General features: G+C 36.1%; 6 protein-coding genes across 13 annotated transcripts; 2 read left to right on the plus strand and 4 right to left on the minus strand.

Moving 5' to 3' along the window:
- Window positions 1-32: 32 nt before the first annotated feature.
- On the minus strand, window positions 33-2,328 carry LOC107217799 (protoporphyrinogen oxidase). Its single transcript, XM_015655466.2, has 4 exons — window positions 2,189-2,328; window positions 1,957-2,128; window positions 589-1,705; window positions 33-389 (listed from the first exon to the last, which is right to left on the minus strand). Exons 3-4 carry the CDS (start codon window positions 1,702-1,704, stop codon window positions 60-62), a joined length of 1,446 nt encoding a protein of 481 aa, XP_015510952.2. The 5' UTR covers window position 1,705; window positions 1,957-2,128; window positions 2,189-2,328; the 3' UTR covers window positions 33-59.
- LOC107217818 (RNA-binding region-containing protein 3) lies at window positions 2,141-5,561 on the plus strand. 5 transcript variants are annotated; one of them, XM_046732270.1, is made up of 6 exons: window positions 2,141-2,218; window positions 3,742-3,951; window positions 4,084-4,378; window positions 4,508-4,978; window positions 5,073-5,232; window positions 5,320-5,561. In XM_046732270.1, exons 1-6 carry the CDS (start codon window positions 2,168-2,170, stop codon window positions 5,489-5,491), a joined length of 1,359 nt encoding a protein of 452 aa, XP_046588226.1. In that variant the 5' UTR covers window positions 2,141-2,167; the 3' UTR covers window positions 5,492-5,561. The 5 variants fall into 5 exon arrangements, with proteins under 5 accessions (XP_046588226.1, XP_046588225.1, XP_046588228.1 ...); XM_046732271.1 differs by lacking the exon at window positions 2,141-2,218 and adding an exon at window positions 3,403-3,636 and having other exon boundaries at window positions 4,035-4,378; XM_046732269.1 differs by having other exon boundaries at window positions 3,742-4,378.
- On the minus strand, window positions 2,466-3,316 carry LOC107217819 (50S ribosomal protein L27). Its single transcript, XM_015655494.2, has 3 exons — window positions 3,125-3,316; window positions 2,846-3,009; window positions 2,466-2,755 (listed from the first exon to the last, which is right to left on the minus strand). Exons 1-3 carry the CDS (start codon window positions 3,204-3,206, stop codon window positions 2,552-2,554), a joined length of 450 nt encoding a protein of 149 aa, XP_015510980.1. The 5' UTR covers window positions 3,207-3,316; the 3' UTR covers window positions 2,466-2,551.
- A 202-nt stretch (window positions 5,562-5,763) lies between the features above and the next one.
- Window positions 5,764-13,652, plus strand: LOC107217810 (axoneme-associated protein mst101(2)). Of its 2 annotated transcripts, XR_006902981.1 has the most exons (6): window positions 5,764-6,380; window positions 7,090-7,369; window positions 7,475-7,761; window positions 8,137-8,422; window positions 8,543-8,696; window positions 13,383-13,652. XR_006902981.1 is itself a non-coding variant. In XM_015655483.2 (5 exons), the coding sequence occupies exons 1-5, from the start codon at window positions 6,192-6,194 to the stop codon at window positions 8,602-8,604; spliced, it is 1,104 nt and encodes a 367-aa protein (XP_015510969.1). In that variant the 5' UTR covers window positions 5,764-6,191; the 3' UTR covers window positions 8,605-12,163. The 2 variants fall into 2 exon arrangements, 1 of the variants encoding a protein (XP_015510969.1); XM_015655483.2 differs by lacking the exon at window positions 13,383-13,652 and having other exon boundaries at window positions 8,543-12,163.
- Window positions 11,972-13,593, minus strand: LOC107217804. The gene is made up of 3 exons (XM_046732278.1): window positions 13,375-13,593; window positions 12,973-13,194; window positions 11,972-12,831 (listed from the first exon to the last, which is right to left on the minus strand). Exons 1-3 carry the CDS (start codon window positions 13,591-13,593, stop codon window positions 12,415-12,417), a joined length of 858 nt encoding a protein of 285 aa, XP_046588234.1. The 3' UTR covers window positions 11,972-12,414.
- On the minus strand, window positions 13,605-19,191 carry LOC107217803 (PH domain-containing protein DDB_G0287875). Of its 3 annotated transcripts, XM_046732267.1 has the most exons (11): window positions 18,946-19,189; window positions 18,741-18,819; window positions 17,829-18,072; window positions 16,687-16,885; window positions 16,241-16,491; window positions 15,808-16,097; window positions 14,903-15,682; window positions 14,671-14,778; window positions 14,254-14,355; window positions 13,822-14,131; window positions 13,605-13,744 (listed from the first exon to the last, which is right to left on the minus strand). In XM_046732267.1, the coding sequence occupies exons 1-11, from the start codon at window positions 19,001-19,003 to the stop codon at window positions 13,673-13,675; spliced, it is 2,493 nt and encodes an 830-aa protein (XP_046588223.1). In that variant the 5' UTR covers window positions 19,004-19,189; the 3' UTR covers window positions 13,605-13,672. The 3 variants fall into 3 exon arrangements, 2 of the variants coding, with proteins under 2 accessions (XP_046588223.1, XP_046588224.1); XR_006902980.1 differs by lacking the exon at window positions 13,605-13,744 and having other exon boundaries at window positions 13,991-14,131; window positions 14,254-14,365; window positions 18,946-19,190; XM_046732268.1 differs by lacking the exons at window positions 13,605-13,744; window positions 13,822-14,131 and having other exon boundaries at window positions 14,337-14,469; window positions 18,946-19,191.
- Window positions 19,192-19,573: the final 382 nt, after the last annotated feature.

The following is a 19,573-nucleotide window of genomic DNA, read 5'->3' on the forward strand; positions in this document are numbered from 1 at the left end:
TTCCTCAGACCATCACTTTTTTGCCGACACTCAATTATAAAAAGGTTTCATCACTGAATTCAACATTGTTGAGTAACCGCTGAAGCTGCCTGTTTTGCAGACAGAACAACGTCATTCAATCCAACACCATAATACGAAGAGCCACAAAGAAAAAGGGGAAGTTTGTGTTTCACTAAGTAGTTTTCGATACCACGAATCCTTTGCTCATGACCAACTACGTACTGTGGAATACAATCCTTTAGAATAGCCACATTATGTGCAACTGGATCTGCTTCAATATGTAAAATAGTTTTGACATGATGCACTGCTACTTCCAAGAGATGCTCTTTCGATGGTTGATCACCGAAATTTTTTGTAAACCAGGCTCCACCCATCATCACAGTGAGGACCTATTAATCAATATAAATTATGATAATTAATTGTTCTGTGAGGTATCACATAAATTCAGAGTTTGAAAGTATTACAACAATGTATTGCGTACTTTGCATTCTAATCAAAATGTAAAGAAAGCAATAGATGTATAAAATTACATTGCTACTGGCTCAAAAATCGTGCATAACTTGAATTAAACTATTAAATAATACATACTGTAGAGTTCCTTGGAGATAAAATGCATGAGTCAAAAATGACCCCCAAAATTGGCAATTTCTCATTAGGTGGTACTAAAAAACCAAATGCTTCTTGTTCCAGCACGTTGCCGACAAATTCCAAATTAACAACAGCCACAGTAACAGAGGGTATAGCTATAAGCTCGTTTGCTAGCTGTGGATGTTGGTGGTGAATCATAGGTGCCAAATTCTTGGCAGATAAACTGGATATTACTCTTGAATACTTTTCAGTCTTCCCATTGAATTTTAATTCAACACCACCTTCTGTGAAAGTCAATTCTTCACATTTACTATTTAAAGAAATTTGTACCCCATGTGAACTGAGACTGTCAGCGAGTGCTGTTGGTAATTGTTCAAGTCCACCACGCAATGTCCAGATTGACCATTTTTCATTTTCAGCTCGTCGATATGATGTAATTTCATCATTGTCATTTGATTTCTGGCTATCGGTTTTGTTAGACTTGCTTCTGAACGCCTCCCAATTACTTTTTACATAACCTTTTACAATAGAACCATATTTTTGTTCATATTCGAATAAAGATTTCATTAGAAAATTTACACTGATCTGTTTTGCATCTCCTGCGCAAATTCCACAAACCATTGGACTTATCAAATAATCAGCTGCATCTTTTCCCAGTCGTCTTTCAACAAAACTATAAAGACTTTCGTCTTGTTTGATAAGCTGCGGCGCTTTTAAATCGGTAATCAAGCAGCTAACCAAAGGTCGACTAAATGGCGAATTCACCTTAAACATAGCAATCAACGAGTTGGGCAGCGTGTGTAACTTCTTGCCAGCATAAATCATTCGGTTTTTAGCTGCTGGATGTGTGAAACTAATTGGAATTATTTTTTCTGACAATTTTAGACTATCCACTAGATTGAGAGTATTTAAACCAGCAGGACCTCGGGGTCTTATCGTCCTTGGTCCTTCCTCGAATATAACACCCTCCGATGACACTCTTGAGCGCAGCCATCCGCCAGTTCTACTGGATGCTTCGATTATTTTGATGGCCCGAAAAGCTGGGTTATCGCACAGATAATAAGCCGCAGAGAGGCCTGATATTCCACCTCCCAAAACGGCGGTCCTTCCCGACATTCTGAAAAGTGAATTTTACCTAACCTAACATTCAGTTTTTCCGAGAATAAGATAGTCGAACATTTGAGAGTTAAACAACCTAATGACCGAGAAGATTTAAGGACAATATACATCATAAGTGTCGGACTCAATGCATATACCTGCACTAGATTGTGTAATAGAAATAATTGAATTGTCATGTTCATGTGCTGCAGAATGATATATGTTGAATATTCGGTATCCCAATTTACTTAATAAACATCTCAGACATACCTTTCTTATTATTTACATCAAGATGTTATGGATACTTCGACAGGCACGATTTTTTAGAAAGCGAGGTAAACTTGACTCGGAATCAGGAATCAGCCGGCGGCAAATTCTCCCTCTTTGATCAATTTTCCGCACGTGTATCTTGTCGTGTTTCCCCTGCTACTCGCGCGATTGGCTGACAGCAGTAGTTATTCCTCTATCATTGGTTGTATGTATGTACGAAACAGATGCGTACCTGCAGGCAATTTGGAGGAACAGCATTTCTGTGCGTACCATTTTTAATGATAAATATATTAGGTACATGTACTCTGTATGCAAATAGACATCCCGAATTGAATGACCCATGAATTTGGTCATCTAGCAGGACACAGTAGAGTAGACTCTAAAATGAATAAGTGGCTGCTATGCAACAGTATTTATGTGCTTCTAACTTTTCTCAACACCAAATACCGCACCTCCAGAATCCTGTGATGTAACATAATTAATGGTGGAACTAAACGAAGATTGATCGATATTTTTATACAACTACTAGATTTATTTTGTGCTTAGCACAGTAGACGAATACAGTAGTATCCACCTAATATTTTACAACTGTACATTAAATTGCGTCAATAAGTTTGAATACATTATGCTGAGGTTCAGGGATGACGTTGAAGTGTTTTTTGTAAATGACGTGACCTTGACGACCCTCATAGTTTCCATTAATCCACGTATGATCCCAGTTTGGGTCAATTTTCTCACATGTGACCATCACCCTGCCAGCTTCCAAGGCAAACAAAGTACCATCTCGTCCAAATCCAACCTGTAAAGACGCACAATCATCTGTGACTGGTTCATATGCTAAATACCAAAACCAGAATCTTTGATTAAAAAAAATGTATCTGATAATCACATGTAAACCAGGATGAAATCGCGTATGCAACTGCGTCGCTAACAGTGTACCAGCTTGAACAAATGTTCCGTCCTGGACACGCCACCCTCTGTGTTTCGGCCTAGTATGACGTGGTGGATTCCTTGAAGATCCCCCAGTCTTCTTGGAGGCATTTCTTGTACATACTGAAAATGTTAATAATTATTGTTTTTTTTTTTTACATCGATTTATACAATGAAGAGAACAATCACCGGGTTTTAAGCCCCAGTCTAACCTAAAAACTAATCATTTCTTATTTACCAACGACAGATGCAATAGGTTGCATGAATCCTTGTTTTGCATTCTGAAAACCGGCCACTAATGCATTCGTCAATGTTGTCATTTTTAATTATTATCTATCCAGTAACAATTTTCCGAAAATTCAGGCAGATTCAGCGCCCGTTCAGGCATAAACACATCGCATCTCAAGAGAGGAACGTAACCCCAACTTTGGAGATACAGGGAGAATACATAAGAATAGTGATGAGAATCGTGTGAGAATCGTTGTAAACCAGCACAGAAAGCAGTATATCCAAAGATCTGTTTCATAGTATCAGAGATGAGTAGGTTGCCTATAGTAAACAAATCGAGAGGTTAATAAATAACTAATGAATAGTAGCGAAGTATGCCAAAATAATTTCATCAGCTTGAATTTAACTGACAATCAGTTACAGCAAAGAGTACTTTCTGAGTCACAATAAGTTAGTGCTAAAAATGGAGAGTACACCCGTGAGTAGGAAATCCATTATTCTGTTTGTATCAACCTGTGTTAGGTAGGTTATATTGGTTGTATCGGTGTATAGTAACTAAATATTTATTTCAAAGCATATAGTTGATATCACTATGAAGTACCATAGCTCACCTTCTTAATGTTACAGTATCAAGATGAGAAGTTTTCTTGCGACACCCTCAGGATTTCTCATCTTCCTTCAAATCTGACCAATTCCCAACGTGAGAGTTTACTGCAAAAGTTTGGTGCAATCAAAGTAAAAACTATCAACAAATCTGAGAAATATGCAATTACATTTGCAAAGTTTGTGTCTAAACATGCCGCCACTCAAGCCTTATTTCGGCTTCATCAATTGCAAGTACGCGGACAGCGTCTTTCGGTTGAATTTGCTAAAAAGAGTATTTCCGATTTTTCTGTTCATGAATCTCACAATTTACAAAGTTCAAAGGATGAAGGCACCAAGGAAGAATCAACTGAATCAAACTTCCAGACATTTCTTAACAAGTTGAATGGTTGGGCGTTCAGTCAAGTTCTTACACAGCCCCCATCACCCAACATTTGGTACAAGTACTCTCCGCCCACAGCCAACACTCTGTTGAGAATAGCCATTCAAATGATTAAGGAGCCAGTATTCTACTGTCAGGTTCTTCATTTAATGAATAAGATGAATTTACCACCTCCATTCCAAGAATTGGAGTCTGAATTTCCATTCCTTAAAGATTGCTATGATGTGGAGAGATATAGAGATATATTCGGACCGACTGTTGGTCGTAATAGAAAGAACGGTGAGTCAAAATCGCAATTAGACCTTAGGAAGCCAAAAGTTGAATCAATTCATTTCATAATCAGTGATAGAATCTATTAATACTTTAATTTACAACTATACATTACATTGTGTCCTATTTCACGCTCAGATGATGAAACAGAAGAAAGTGATGAATCAGAGTTAGAGACTGACGAAAATATGGAATTAAAGGCCAAAGAAATCATTCCAATAAAACGGAAACGAGCCCAATCTAGCAAACGTTTGAAAATTCCAAAATTTGTTAACCCATTAAAGCAAGCCTTAAATACCAGTTCTGCAAATCAGAAAGTAGTCAAACCGGAAGATGTATTTGAATCATTACAGAGGAGTGAAAGTAAAAGCTTAAAAATTGCTCTCAAAGTAGATTCAGATTTGGAAAAACGATTAGATATGGGAAATGAAATAAATCCCATCACTGGTTCTCCTGTGATAACATCCGAAGGAAAGGGTGGTTTCGGTCTGATATATCCAGTGAAAAAACCGGATGATCCTGGTGCAAAGGATGAAGATGCACCCGTTAGTTCTTCCGCAGAGTTTATTACATTGGAGGAATTAGTAGCTAATCGAATTTCTGTGAATGGTTGGTATTAGTAATTGCAGATTTTAAATTTACATATTCCTCCCAATACTATTAATTTTCAATAACACGTTTAATTTCTAAACGTGCCCTTCAGATCAAAGGCTACTGCCTGTATTCAAGAATTACCATCCTGGAAAACCATCGTGTCGTCTTTACATAAAAAATCTATCAAAACAAGTCGAGTTGAAAGATTTGGATTACATCTATAAGAAGTATGTGCTACCTTACAATCAAGCTAATGAGGAGGCTCCTCGGTAAGTATTCATTAGTTCATTTATAATCGATATTTGCTTTTTGTGAAAAAATTTTATTGATAGTTTATTTCATTCTCTGCAAAACAGGTACAACGTGAGACTCATGCAAGAAGGGCGGATGAAGGGCCAGGCATTCATCACATTACAAACTATTGAACAGGCTCGAATTGCACTCGAAGAAACTAACGGGTTTATCCTTAAAAACAAACCAATGGTCGTTCAGTTTGCCAAAATTGTAAATAAACCGCAAACTTCCTGAAAACCATACAGGAGATATGTTTTCATATATGTTTATCAATTGAAATATTATAATGTAGATATGCAACAAATATGATTTTCACTACAAATCTATATTACACCTAATTTCAAGAATATGTTTCTACACGCGTTCCAGAGTTCTTCGTGTGGTGTGATACATCAATGTATGCACACATTCAAAAATCTGGCGGCGTAACGGTAATGTCGCCATCTTTGAAATTAGTTCCTGTAAATAGTGAGATTTGGCATAGGTGGGGTGTGGATTTCTACATCCGGAAGAACACGACTTCAAAATTCAACACCGCCACGCACGGCATGTTACATACCCTGCGCGGTTTTCTTGTTCGCCCTCGACTGTGTGTTTCGCCTTGTAGGTGTAATATACATGCATACACGTGGAATAAATCCCTTTCCCTTCCCTGCCTACTTTCCCGTTGGTTTGGTACTGCAGCGCTGACGAGCGCTGTAGCGAGTGAGTGCCAGACGCGAGTGTCAATCACCAACCTGGGCCAACTGGTTCGGATCGGTGAATATTTGGCTAGATTTCGGTACCTCACTCGACACTCCATCATCGGGGAAGTATTGTGAGAAAACGCGATTAAAAAAATAAAAAAAAACACTGAATTACCAAAAGGGATTTTTGAAAAATCACAAACGTAAATTTAACGCGAAAAGACTAGTATTAACCTCTAGCATCGACAATGGACGTGGATGCGTTGTTGCAACATTCCCAGTACGCGATACCTATCGGCATTGTGTTAGCGTGCGCCATTCTAGTGTTTGTATTCGGTTTTAAAAATGCGGAGCAGCCACCGTTTGCCCAGCTCACGTCGGGTTCCGACGTGGACCGGAAGCCAGCTGGCAAAAAGCGCAACAAGATCAAAGAAAAGGTATGATAAATTATTTAAAACATTTTCTTCTGCTGTGCTCCGGATTAAAGTCATACAATCGTTAGCTAGTCCGAATCTGAAGGAGCGTCCTTAAGCTGGCCTCCCTACCATATGGTTACACGTTTTGACAACATGGCACTCTCTGCGTAAGTATGTATGTATGCATACATGCGTACATACACGCCGTCGCGTCACACAACGCGTTTGCAGGTTTCTGCCAATAGTCACCTGTGACGTTGAGCCCTGTACTCTTACCTTTCTATTTTCAAATTTACGCCCTTTTATACACGTAACTGAATCATCGAATATTCGCCTCAATTTATCCTGCTAAATAAAAACTCATGATGCATACATAAGGTGGATTCGTTTGACTCTTGTTGACTCTTTCCGTGATGACATGCTTTCTCTGTTCAATGCATGCCATTAAAAAGAGAAATATGAGATGATCGCTAAGTAATACACTTACGATTTCTTTCATTTATCAACGATTCATGTTTCATATTACCGTAAAGGCTGTAAAACCTGGCCACATCTTTCCAGCCCGACCAACATATGCTCATTATTCATTTAATGTATTTCTCATTGGACGTTACTTAAGATAGGTACTTACAGTGAATGGAAATCATTGCTAACTTTGGTTCAAGAAATCTATCAATTTTCAATTTATACACATGGGCACATACTCAGATTCATTGACGTTACATTGCAGAGTCGTACTACCAATGTACAGTTGACTACAGAAAAATTAAGTCCTGCTAAGAAAGTAGTACCTGTCAAAGCAGAGGCTGTTAAAAAAAATGCTTCAAAAAGTGAAGAGGTAGGCAGGGAACTCAAGGAGCGCAAACATGAAGACAACAAGCCAGTTGTTGCTAGGAAAGAAAAGGCTGTCAGCACTTTAAAATCTGGAAAAGAAAACAAGGGAGAGTTAGTAAAGAATCGAAAAAATTTAAAGAATCTTTCTCAGGAAAAGCCAGTTGACTTTGATGATGGTACGTATCTATCATTTACGTTAAAACAATATGATAATCAGGTAGAATATGTATAAACTGACGGTAGGAATAAGGGGAAAAGCTTTTTATTTTTGGGAATTACAGGAAATTGGGAACCGGTTTCGAGAAAGGACAAAAAGAACAAGAAAAAAGATGAAGATACCCCATCCAAGAAAATTAAAAAGGAAGGAAAAAAGGCTGCAGAGCTGATTACCAACGTAACTAAAAAGGAAAAGGAACAGCCGGAAATTAAAGATAAAGTGGCCAAGGATACAGAAAATAAAGAACTAAAAGAAAAAGATAAGCAAGAAGTTGTTCTTATACCAGTTACTGATGTTGAACCAGCGATTGAGACTCACGAAAACAAAGAGAAAGCCGATGAGTTAGAAAAGGTGAGAATTAGTGAGATAATTTAACGGCTGCTTAAAGGAAAGTGGAATAACTCGTTATTTCTATCATTATCAGCATTTGAAAAGTCGTTTATACATAGTATGCAAATAATAATCAATAAGAAATAAGGGCATTATGTCAGGATCCAAAGGTTAAAACAGAGATAACATTATTGCTATCCTCACATTATTGACACAGATTAAACATTCTTCAGAACAATCGCTTTGCAAGTCAGCAATATCAATCAGATTCAATGTAGGGAGTTTCTTGTTATCCAATGGTGTAATTTCAATCTGATTAATCCAGACATTTCTACATGATTATATATAGATAATTAATGTGCATACAAACTTGTTGATATATTGCTGGTGATATAGATTGAGAAGCCGAAGAAGCCCGAGAAACTCGAAAAAGTACAGAAATCAGAAAAGATAGAGAAATCTGAGAAGCCTGAAGAAAAAAAGAGTAGTAGTAAGGCTAAAAAGGTAAAGAAGGATATTGGGAATGAAAACGCACTATCAGCTGATGTATCCTCTTCTGAAAAACCAGAAAAAATTATAGAAAAATTAGAACAAGAAAAGAAGACAAAAACTGAAACAGCAGAGGAAAAGAAGGTTGAAAAAATTGAAGAAAACAACAAAGTGGTTTTTGACGAGTTGGGAGGTAAGGACTGAAATTAAAATTAATACAAACTTTTCTGTATTACATTAAATCAGTACGGCTCTTCCTACTGCCTGAAGTATTTACTAATAGGTTCATGTATTGGTAAAATTTTTTGTATAGATGTGTGGACTGAGGCCAAGCCACAAAAGAAAAGCAAGAAGAAGGCTCGTAAGGACAACTGAGAAGAACAGGGCCAAAGTATAACAGCATTCTCTATAGCAAAATTAACAATGAGAGCTGTTGCACAGCCGTGTTATTAGGTTGGAATGAGCAGGTGTGTCAATTGATCTAATCGTGAATCACCTGCCTAAATCCTCCGCTCCACTGTACAAAGAACATTGGTTTGACTCATTTCTGTGGCGTCAATATGTCCCATTGTAGGACTCACTGCATCACCATCAAGTTGGAAATCAACATTTTTTTTAAATATACTTTCTTATCCATCAATAGCACATCATAAAGCATCATTTTCAATATCTAATTATGGTGAGTTTGAAGTAATTGTTTCAGTAGTATCAAGTTAACAAAACTCTCACTCAGCATGGAATGCTTTGACTGTACAATTCATTTGTTTATGGTAACAAACATTTACGTGAAGTACATAACTTTGGAGTATATAGAGAAATTGGTAGCTTTTATTACATTTAAAAGCTTGCAAGAGTCTCGTTTGCATTGGTTACCTGCAAAGTTAAACATTAAATGCAATTATTTATTATTGCAAAAAAAAAACCTTGAACTGTCTGTCGATAGGCAGTTAGAATCAGTCGTCCCTGTTTAAAAATGAGCGGAGTGTCCAACTTGCCTTGATTGTTGTTGAGCTTAGATCTCATCGTGGAACAAGACTTACGTAGCTTTGTTCTCAGCCAAATATTTCCAGAATTCAATATATTGGGCGTGTAGAAACTGTCAATCTGAAATGGGATGAAATTGTGAAATGCTGATCGCATTTTGGATATATAAAACTGAGGTAATTTCAAAATTTGAGCTGTTTCTGAACAGAGTGTCCGACTGTAAAATCAAAATCAGCTGGCAACTACCTGTTGTATCTCGTGATTGTCGGCAAAATAAATTACATAGTTAATTTACGTATTTAATTACCAAACGTTACATTATCGCCCATTTATTTTTTTGTGTAATGGATATTTAGTTTAAATATTTGGCTGTTAACAAGCTGTATACATAAAATAATATATGAACTTTATACATAAATAAAGACACGTGTGTTTGTGTGCATGCGTATTCTTGTGTGTATGCGTGAGTGTGACGTTACATAATTGAGATGTGTACACGTGTAGGCTGGCTTTGGCAATAATTACTTTGCACGGTGTCTTACCTCCTTTTCTTGCTTTATGTAGAGTGCTGCAACTTATATTTTGTCATACATAGTAAGAAAAAGACAAAAAATTAAAAAAAGAATATAAGGAAAAATCGTCGAAGCTGATCCTGAAATACCTGCAAAAGCATAATGATGTATGTAATTCAAAAAATTCGCACGGAAGTGTGTAAGCTAGAATTATTTTATGATAAAGCAAACGATTCCGTATGCGTGTAATGAAATGGTGATATATTTTAAAAAATGATAAATGTGAAGACAGTGCAACAATGTGATAACTGTACTTGATACCTGAAGCTCGTTACTTGAACATCCTCCAAAAATATTTAATTCAAAAAATATTACTTTTAATGAAAAAATACGTTCAACACATTTGCTGCGCTAGATTCTATACTGTTTGTCAATGTATCATAGAGTGTATAATGATTGCTGGTGTAGCAAATGTGTTAATTGTAATTTTTTTAATTTTTGCCTCAGATATATTTGATAATTCGAACTTGATACATGAAAAAGAAAATGTTGAAACGTTGAAGCTGTAGCTTTAAATGACACTATGTACATAATACATATTATATGTGACTGTCGGTGTTCAATGTTTATACAGTATTTACATTCAAACTAAATTTGCCAAGTTGATTCCAACAGCTATTCTTGTTTATGTGCCAAAAAATTAAAACATTCAATTCCATCTCGTTCATTATTTCAGAGTAAAATTATGATTCTATTAAAATTGTTACACAACTACGAATTGCAGCTTTTTGAAACGGCTATAGCCAGCATTCCTGATATTTTTGTAAATGCTAGTCCACAAAATTGCGTATAATGCATATAGATTCTGTTTTACGGTACATTGTAATGATTTTATAAAGATGGGCCTACGGCACAGTTGAGATTTGTATATTGTTATCACTGTTGTTATTATTATTATTATTACTACTTTTATTATTATTACTAATATATTATAGATATCATATTTTGAATATTAAATTTGTACATACAATAATATAATACTTGTGACAAAATTACGTACATTCACAGCAAAAATGAACTTATTTATCAGGAGAAATGTGTAATCTTTTAGATGTTTGAATCACGATAAAACTACATGCTTAATCTAAATACTTTCACTTTTTTGATATCCACTGCTTTGAAAAAAAATATATATTCTTACGAATATTCACGAGCTGATTGCAGATTTTTTTTATATGTTGAGATTATCAAATATTAAATATATTCGTCGTCTTTTTGGTTTATCTTGTGGCCTTTAGTTGTTACAAACACTTAACGCCACAACATAATTGACTACTGAGTCTATGATATGCTATTTCAACTGAATATGTGTAGTGTTTGTTTCTAGATGTAATTTATGAATAATATTTGTATAAATGTGGCATTATATTAGTTATGGAAATGCAGCTCTGGAAATGCATTGGTAATCGGAATCTGTTCCGCAATACCTTGATAGAATGAAAATTCAATTTGGTACCCACATGAATTAAGTTTTGTTGAGATAGATCGATAACCCTCGAAAATGTGTCTATTCTATTTCTGTGAAAAATACCCTGATCTTTTGTAATTATTATATAACTGAAATCAAGGAATCAGACCTGACCAGTCAATTTTTGGTCAATTTAAGAAAGGAAAGGCTACAGTAATATTTTAATATGTATTACTCCTAAATACGACCAACTATGTCTGTCAAGCTGCTGTCCATAGTCTTCCATTCCAACTAGCAAGCATAGCAACAACTATTTGTATGTGTGTTAAATGTAGTGCTATTTATGTCCTGCTTATAATACAAATATGTATCGTTAATAATATCTGATATAAGAGTCCACAAGGTAAAGTGGATAGTAAGAAGCAAAGAACGATGCTAATAACATTTTGTATCGTTGCAATCACCAGTTGTAGTTATACGGCCATATACTCGTTATGTTCGACACCGATACTCAAACGTAGATGATGTTAATAACGTTTTGTTAACCGGTCTGTCCAAAAATAGGAGGGCTCCTTTATCACTTTATACTTGCAAACCAGTAACTGCAAGATATGTGAGTGAATATGAGAACTTTTCAATGATAATACATATATTTCAAATTCCCTCTAATGTAAAATTATTGGCGTAGCATACGATGCTTAGTTATTGTAAGAGAAATTCAGATGTAAATTAGTTTTTCCTGAAAAACTCTAATTGTTTGGGTTTTTTTGAATATGCACCTACACCAGATATAATCTGAATGAATGGGTACTGATACACAATGGGTATATTTATATCTTTAATTGGGGAAAAAATATAGAAGAATAAATAATAGGCACTAAATAGTGTCAGGGTCAAAATGAAATCAAGTTTTGGATTGTGAAAATCTTGTGAATTCAAAGAAATGGAATAAATCTATATTTTTCCAGCATTTGTGTAATGGCATTATATTCATTCAACAACTCTACAATTTTTAAATTGGTTGTGATATTCTCATCCTCGACTATGATAGATTAATTTTTTTTTTTTTTGTTTTCCAGATAATAAGCTGAAAAGAATCAGCGCAATTCGGATTTATATGCAGAGCATACTAATGAAATATATTTATTTCACACCACTGTGTACAATGTGTGAATTTTTTGCTCCGTCATTGGCTTGTAACTGATTTATTATTTTACTACACTAGTTTGTCTTCTTCTTACATTTCCGTTTGAACTTCTTTCCTTCTTTGGGTGAATTCTCAGTTGTTATATCTTTACTGTCATTCTTTCTACCACTTTTATTCTTTTTTTTCGATTTAGAACGCACAAGTTTAGCCTTTTTCAATTTTTTTTTTGGTTTGTCCATTTTAGCAATAATAGCTGCAGTATCAGCTGATACTTGTATTTTTGATTGCTGAGGTGCTACTGTAACTCGTATGCAAGAATCATACAGTATGTCACCACAGGATTCTCCATAACAAAACTCTTCACCGCAATCTCCACACATTTTTACGCTGCTCTCGATTATTCCAGCTCTATTTTTGCTACGCCTAATTGGACTTGTGAAATTGTGTCGTTCTTTCGCAGCCGTTTTTATCTCCAACTTCCCCATATCAACCTTTAAAACAAGTCATCTGTGAGTTGTTATTAATAAATACTAATGGACGTTCAAGAGTCGTACTATTGAATACATTTTTCGATAACTGTATTTATAGAATTTACCTAGTCAACTGCATGTGACAGATTTGAATTCACCTACCAGCCTGGAAAACATTTCCTCATCCTGACGTAACTTAGGACGAATTGGTGTTAGCATCCTCCAATCTATAGATACTTGTTGTAATTCAGCAAGATTGAGACCTCTCATGTCTGGTGGCACAGGGTCTCCGTAACCATATTCTTTTTCTATTGCTCTGAGCTCACGCTTTGTTGCACGCCAAGTGAAATCTTTGTCACGTACTTTTGAATCTTCTTTCTTTACCTATTAAAACACACTACATCATGATAAATGTATAACCACCAGTACTGGTCCATCAGAGGGATTTCAGGGAGTACTGACTGCAATTTGTTCAAATCTTGTTAATAAGAACAGGGGGATTAATGTAAATCTTTTGGATAGGTTCTAATGATGAACTTTAGTATCAAAGAATTAACACTATACCTTTTCAGATCTGATTTTATACTCTGGACAACGCTCAAGCAGTCTTCTAAACTCCTCTTGCGAATTGCAGGTTGCTTTGCTCAAATCTGGTATCAGATTGGCATCTTTCTTATCATCTCTAAGAAGATCGTCAAGCTGGAAAGCCATTACAACTAGGCTATACTCTGTAATATAAGAAAAGACACATTTGCTGTTATGGAAATGTTCTTTTCCTTTCATTTTGCTTCCTTAAACAAAAATTTTACTACTGTAATGGAAATAAACATAATGGTTTAGAATTTGTTTTATTGGTGGATGGTTACTCAAACTCCGCACTCGGAGACACGAGACACCTCTGTGGGTCCCACTCCTTTTGTTTCATTGCGAGACCCTGTAAAATATTAGAGAATATGTAGTTGATTACAAATTACGTTCTGATTTGAATAATCTTGACAACATTTTACCCACATTTCGCAATGTTGTTAGCTGTAACAAAATTTCCCTGTTATACCAAGTATTCAACTTTTCGTTTCCTTCTTTAATCGACAAACTTCTTTCATCATTAATTATTTCATTTGATTGCGGCTTGTTTTTTTTATTATTTTTATTATTGTCAATATGGATTTTTCCGTTCTTATCTACTTTTAAAGGTACTATGGAATTAAGACTATCCATAGACAGATCTGCATCATAACTATCCAGTTTGATAGTTCGCCTCATTGTGTTACGATTTTTTGATTTTAAGTTGGTTGGTTTTCTCCGCTCAAGGGATGGAGATCTATTGAATGCAGACATAAACCAACGTATATTCGATACCAAATTGAACCAAACTAATAATAAATACGTGATCGTACAACAGTAAATTCAATTAATTTCATGTAAAATACAATGAAAATTTACCTAGAGCCATCATCACTTGAATCAAGTTGGCGTCTTCTCAATCTCAAGCGTCTTTGGTAGTGTGGATCTTTTTCACTCTGAGTCCGATAACGAGTACCCGGTCTGATAGAATCTTTGAATTAATGATATTTCTAAAACCTGCTCCATAGGTATACTGGACAAGTGCATACCCAGACAGTGAAATGGAAGTATACTGAAGCTGTAGATGAATTTCTACTATGAATGCAAACAAATATAGCAATTTGAACATGACGATACACTAAAGTGGAGACAATATTAGCACTTTTGATTTATTGCTGGCATATTATTAATAGTGTCCAATTAAAATTGAGCTTTAACCACATTTTTCTATCTGAGTAGAGGCTGATAGACAAATATGTGAAGTCTTTAAACTTTTTCAGGTGTATAGCAACTCACCGATTAGCATTCCAACGTGGTCTGGCTTCAAGAGATGAGCGTGATTGAGCTTTGGATCTAGACAAAGTCTTCATAGATAGCTCTTCAGTAAGAACAGTATTAGTAGATCTGTTAAAAGTCAAAAAAGCGTTGAGCTTGAAAAAATTGTATGTTTTTCCAACACTTAATGACATTTTATATTATGTAACATGTTTCCTTTATCAGCAAGACTTAAATGAATGTCTATACAAACTTTTCAATCTCTCTCCGGTTAGTATTCAATGATTCTTTGCGTTCCTTCATTGACATTTCCTTATATGGACAAGCATTATTATGCATGTCTTCTAAATCCGTTTGGGTGCCAAATTCTCTGGCGATAGTTGTCCTATATTTGCTGGGTGTCAGCAGTCTTGTATCCGTTGTTTTAGTATATCGATGCTGACTTGCATGTGATATGGTAGCAGGGCTGATGACGTTTGAAAGAGGAGTGTTACTGACGCTAAACAAATTCGGCACACTTTCAGACTTGGTAGGGGTTGGTGAAACGACTAGATTAACTTGTAAATTTGAAGCATTCAAAATTTCTGGATCTTGTAGCCGGCCACTTAGTACAATGGCAATTTCTGAGCTAACTGGAAGTTGTATTGTGTTTACTTTCGGTTCTTGGATATTGTTATACAAGCTATTTTCCTTGCCAGAAATATACTCCGAAGAATGACTAAGTTCTTTATTCTCTCGTTTAAGATAGTATCCATCATTTACTGATTGTGTATTCTCTGTGACAGGTGAATGGTCAAATTTTTTCTCAGAGATCTGGTTTGGACATATTTCTGATTGCATTGCAGGTTCAGCGGCATCTACATTTATATTATTTTCATCCTTTCCAAGATTCAACATATTGTTGTGTTTTCTACGGTACTTCTTCTCTTCTTTAGCCAAACGTTCGGCTGCCTCAAGCACCTGACGCATAGCCTCTGCTTTTTTGTGCTCGGTGTCTTCTTTCTCCTTGAATTTCCTCTGTTCTTCTTCAAATCTGTAGCCATATCAAGGAAGAAAAAGGAAGTCGGTATTTTCAATACTGATACAAATAATATGCGGAAAGGAACCACTCGTGCTGTAGAATCACAAAATAAAGTAACAAAATGCCATGAAACATACCTTTGTTTCTCTTTGTCTCTCTCTCGTTTGATTCTTTCTTCTTCGGCTTGTTCCTCCATCAACCTCTGCTGTTTTTCCTCCTTTCTTTGTCGATCTCGTTCTTCAAGCTGGTGCTTGATGGCATTTTGCAATTCTAAGGCCTTCTGTCTCTTAACTTCACGCTCTTGTAACACACCATCATCCAAGGGGACATTTTGTCCTCGAAGATAGGTTTTGTTAGAATCTGATCCGGCTGAACTAGTTGTGGAGCTATCAGGGCTACTTGCACTTTCATGATTTATTACCAGCACCTGTGTGATAATTAGTCATGAAAAATTGATTATGAAAGCACGGTTACAGGTTTCATCAGTTATTACACACATTTCTATGCATGGGAAAAATATATAATCATACTTGCTTTATGCCAAACTCATTGGCTAATAATCATAGATACCTGGCTGGTATGGTCTATTCGTGAAAGACCTCTTTCAAGCCATGAGGGTGGCGGTGGATCTCCCCTTATCAATTCTTGTCCCCATAGGCTGCCCCATCGTGGTCTCAGCTCGGTACAGCCTCGCACTGCAGACAATCTCCTCGAGGGTGGGAGAGAGCTCTCAGGCGTTACATAGCAGTTGTAATTCGTTGGATTTTGCAGATTGTTTTCCGACATCGCACTTCCGGGTGGTTTGCAATTGGGAAGTAAATCTTGACATAATAATAAATATTTTATTATCATATCGCCATTAGTATACCACTTAATTTCTAATTACATGTAAATCAAGGTATATTGAGTATACTAAAATGAGTCATGGAGCAAATTAAGTTTCGTAAAAAATTATCAGTTTAGAGCTTCAATGCTTTATTATGCCACCACTACAGTACGTTTGCATATTTACTCACCTGCAACCGCTGGAAGCGGCACCTCCGCGGAGTCGCTCGCGTATCCCGATGTTTCACCCCCGAGTTCTTCGCGAGGCGAATCACCGTATCGCTTCCTTCGAATATGGTTGTGGAATGGGTAGCTGTTGTGGTGGTTCAACTGAGTATGATCTGGGCCTTGATAGCGCAACCCTACTTGATCCACTTCAACCTGCTTGGACTGAGGTTCGCAAAATTAGAAACTCGCGTGACTGAATTTTAATGTCATGAGTGTAATAGGAATGACCCTAATATTATTATACTTTATGCTGGTCACAAACACATTCGTCATTCTCATCGTTGCTTCACCATTACTTAGCTCGTACATGCAGTCAGTCATCTCTGATCCATGCCCTAACACTGGTGAAAATAATTCTATGAATTTCTACAAATTTTTACGGAGATTTCTATGCAAAAGTATAGGATTTGGACCAATTCATGGATTTGGACCAATTCATAGATTTTGAACTTAGATTTCGTAACAGTAGTCTTTAATATATATATATGTGTAGATTGGCTCGCATTGACGCGATCCTTTTTCTTATATCATATATTGAATTGGATAAAATTTGTTGGTAAAATATTTCAAAATTTTACTGGTTTTCTAGAATAACAAGTGCTTTAAAACCGTCAAGTTCGTACTCGAATGTCGATCTCGAATTTTGCTATGAATTGAACTTGTAGACGGAATTTGTCGTATATATGTGCACTCACCTTACTTCAATAGGTGAGTCTTATGAAAAAAATAACATTTGTTATGTCACTAAACCAGAAATTCTAAGATATTATGCAACAAATTATATCCTTATAAGAAAATTGATCACGCAAATGCGGGCCACTCTAAACTTATTTATTAAAAATGACGATATTTTACTAAAAATTCTATGCCAGAACTGCGAAAGTAACCGAATATCCTTACTTAATCATCGAATCAAATTCGTAGATCGGCGTAAAAATGATAACCACCAGAGCTGTAAATCAGTACACGTATTTTCGAGTAAAACGTACATTCCGTAGCTGGAAATTTAGGATGATTTGATAAACTTTGCTTGCATAAAAAAAAGCAACAATTTCAGTTTGCAAAAGTCTTAATCTGCTTATCAGCGGTCAAAGGTTGCACTCACCGTATGCTGCAGCGAGCCACCGGATTCTCTCGTATAAATTGGCGGAAGACTGGGGCTTCTCTGTCTGAGGATAGGACCATTTGGCCCACGGTCATTAACATCCGTAGTATCCTGCAAACTGATCAGACTAGCCCGAAGAAGGTGCGTCTCCCCCGCAACCCTACCGACACTCTTTGTGCTATCAACACCTAATCCGCAACCGCGTCTCAGTGCTGGAACCCCCGCAAGTGTCGACATTCTTGACCTAACGCGTAAAATTTTTTGTCTTAACTGCAGTTACAAGGCCTAAAACATGAATTTTTTATCCTTTCATCAAGAGCAAATAATTCACCTTGTAGAAAAGAGGTGATCACAACGTTTTGCTTCGTTTGGAAACAGTTTAGTACACTGCAGTAAACATCATTTAGAATTCACATATCTTTCAGTCGATATATATTAGTTTGACAATGAGTACGCGATTCAAGCCCCTTTGTGTCTGTCTAGTCGTTGATCGTATTTTATAAATATTACGTAGGTTTAAGCTATGCTCTTACGGCATCCGGCCAAGAAATAGTTATATTTCAATATGGTTTAGTATAATATAAATAAAAATTCTCAAAGAAACTGCTGCATAACCCAAAATAAAAGAAGTTGTAATAATGTAATGTGCACAGTCAGAGGAACCGCGATTTGTAACGGTAGCGCGCGCGGAAAATTTATGTTGGGCCTATTCTAAGATTGTTGCGAAAGATCCGCCCAATAAAAATATATAACACATACATTTATGCATATGATTTACCCACTTAAGTACATACAATAGCACGCGGCGTAGCTTAACGTTCTATTGATGACCTAAATCGATATTTTTCACTTTCCATGACTGAGTTTTCGTGTTTACTTACACAACGGCACATATAATGCAAATAAACTCACCTCACAGCATCGTGAATTACATTCACCACTGGTTTGACGGTCGTTCCCCACGATGCGCACGATAGTCTTGCCATTTCTTCTACGATGTTTGATAAATGAATTTGAAATAATGACATGTATTATCCAAGAAAACGTATCGCATTATATTGCTCTACGTACTCGTACTCTCCTTGTACTCATACAATTTGCTGATGGGTCAACGTACCTCTTTCTTTTGCCCATTGAAGCCTTTTCTGTTCCACCAAAGACATCCGGCCATTCATTTCATTTAAATTATAAATCCTTTAAAAGTATCAAAGAAAAGGAACGGCGGGAAAAGTAAATTGGAACACTGTTGTAATTGACTATCGAAATAATAGCAATAAATATAAAAATATACTAAAACGACAAATAGTATTAATTGATGATAATGATAAACTACGATAAATCATAAAAATAAACTAAGATACGTAAGTATGTATGCGAATGAAACTAACTTTATGAATATTTGCCCACAACAAGTAACACTGGCGCGCTCATGTAATACCTACACAATCAAACAATAATTTCAGAATTTATTTTTAGGAATAAGAAATTTCAATAGCAACAATTCGTTGTTAACTAATGCCTTATGCTTGTATTTTCAAGATCAGATTTGTATTAGGAAAGTACACGTATTAGTCGATAACGATATTCGGAATGAGTATGCTAGTTGCAGGTGGTGGCCGAGGAAAGACTGCCGCAGGTTCATCGCGGGTCGTGTTAATATTGCTAGCTACAGTCTAAGATGTTACACTGGGATCGTTCGTGACCCGTACGGTTCACCTGTTAAAATTATTATACCTGAACACCTG

This window comes from Neodiprion lecontei, chromosome 2, assembly GCF_021901455.1.
Source record: "Neodiprion lecontei isolate iyNeoLeco1 chromosome 2, iyNeoLeco1.1, whole genome shotgun sequence".
In the NCBI taxonomy this organism is placed as follows: Eukaryota; Metazoa; Arthropoda; class Insecta; order Hymenoptera; family Diprionidae; genus Neodiprion; species Neodiprion lecontei.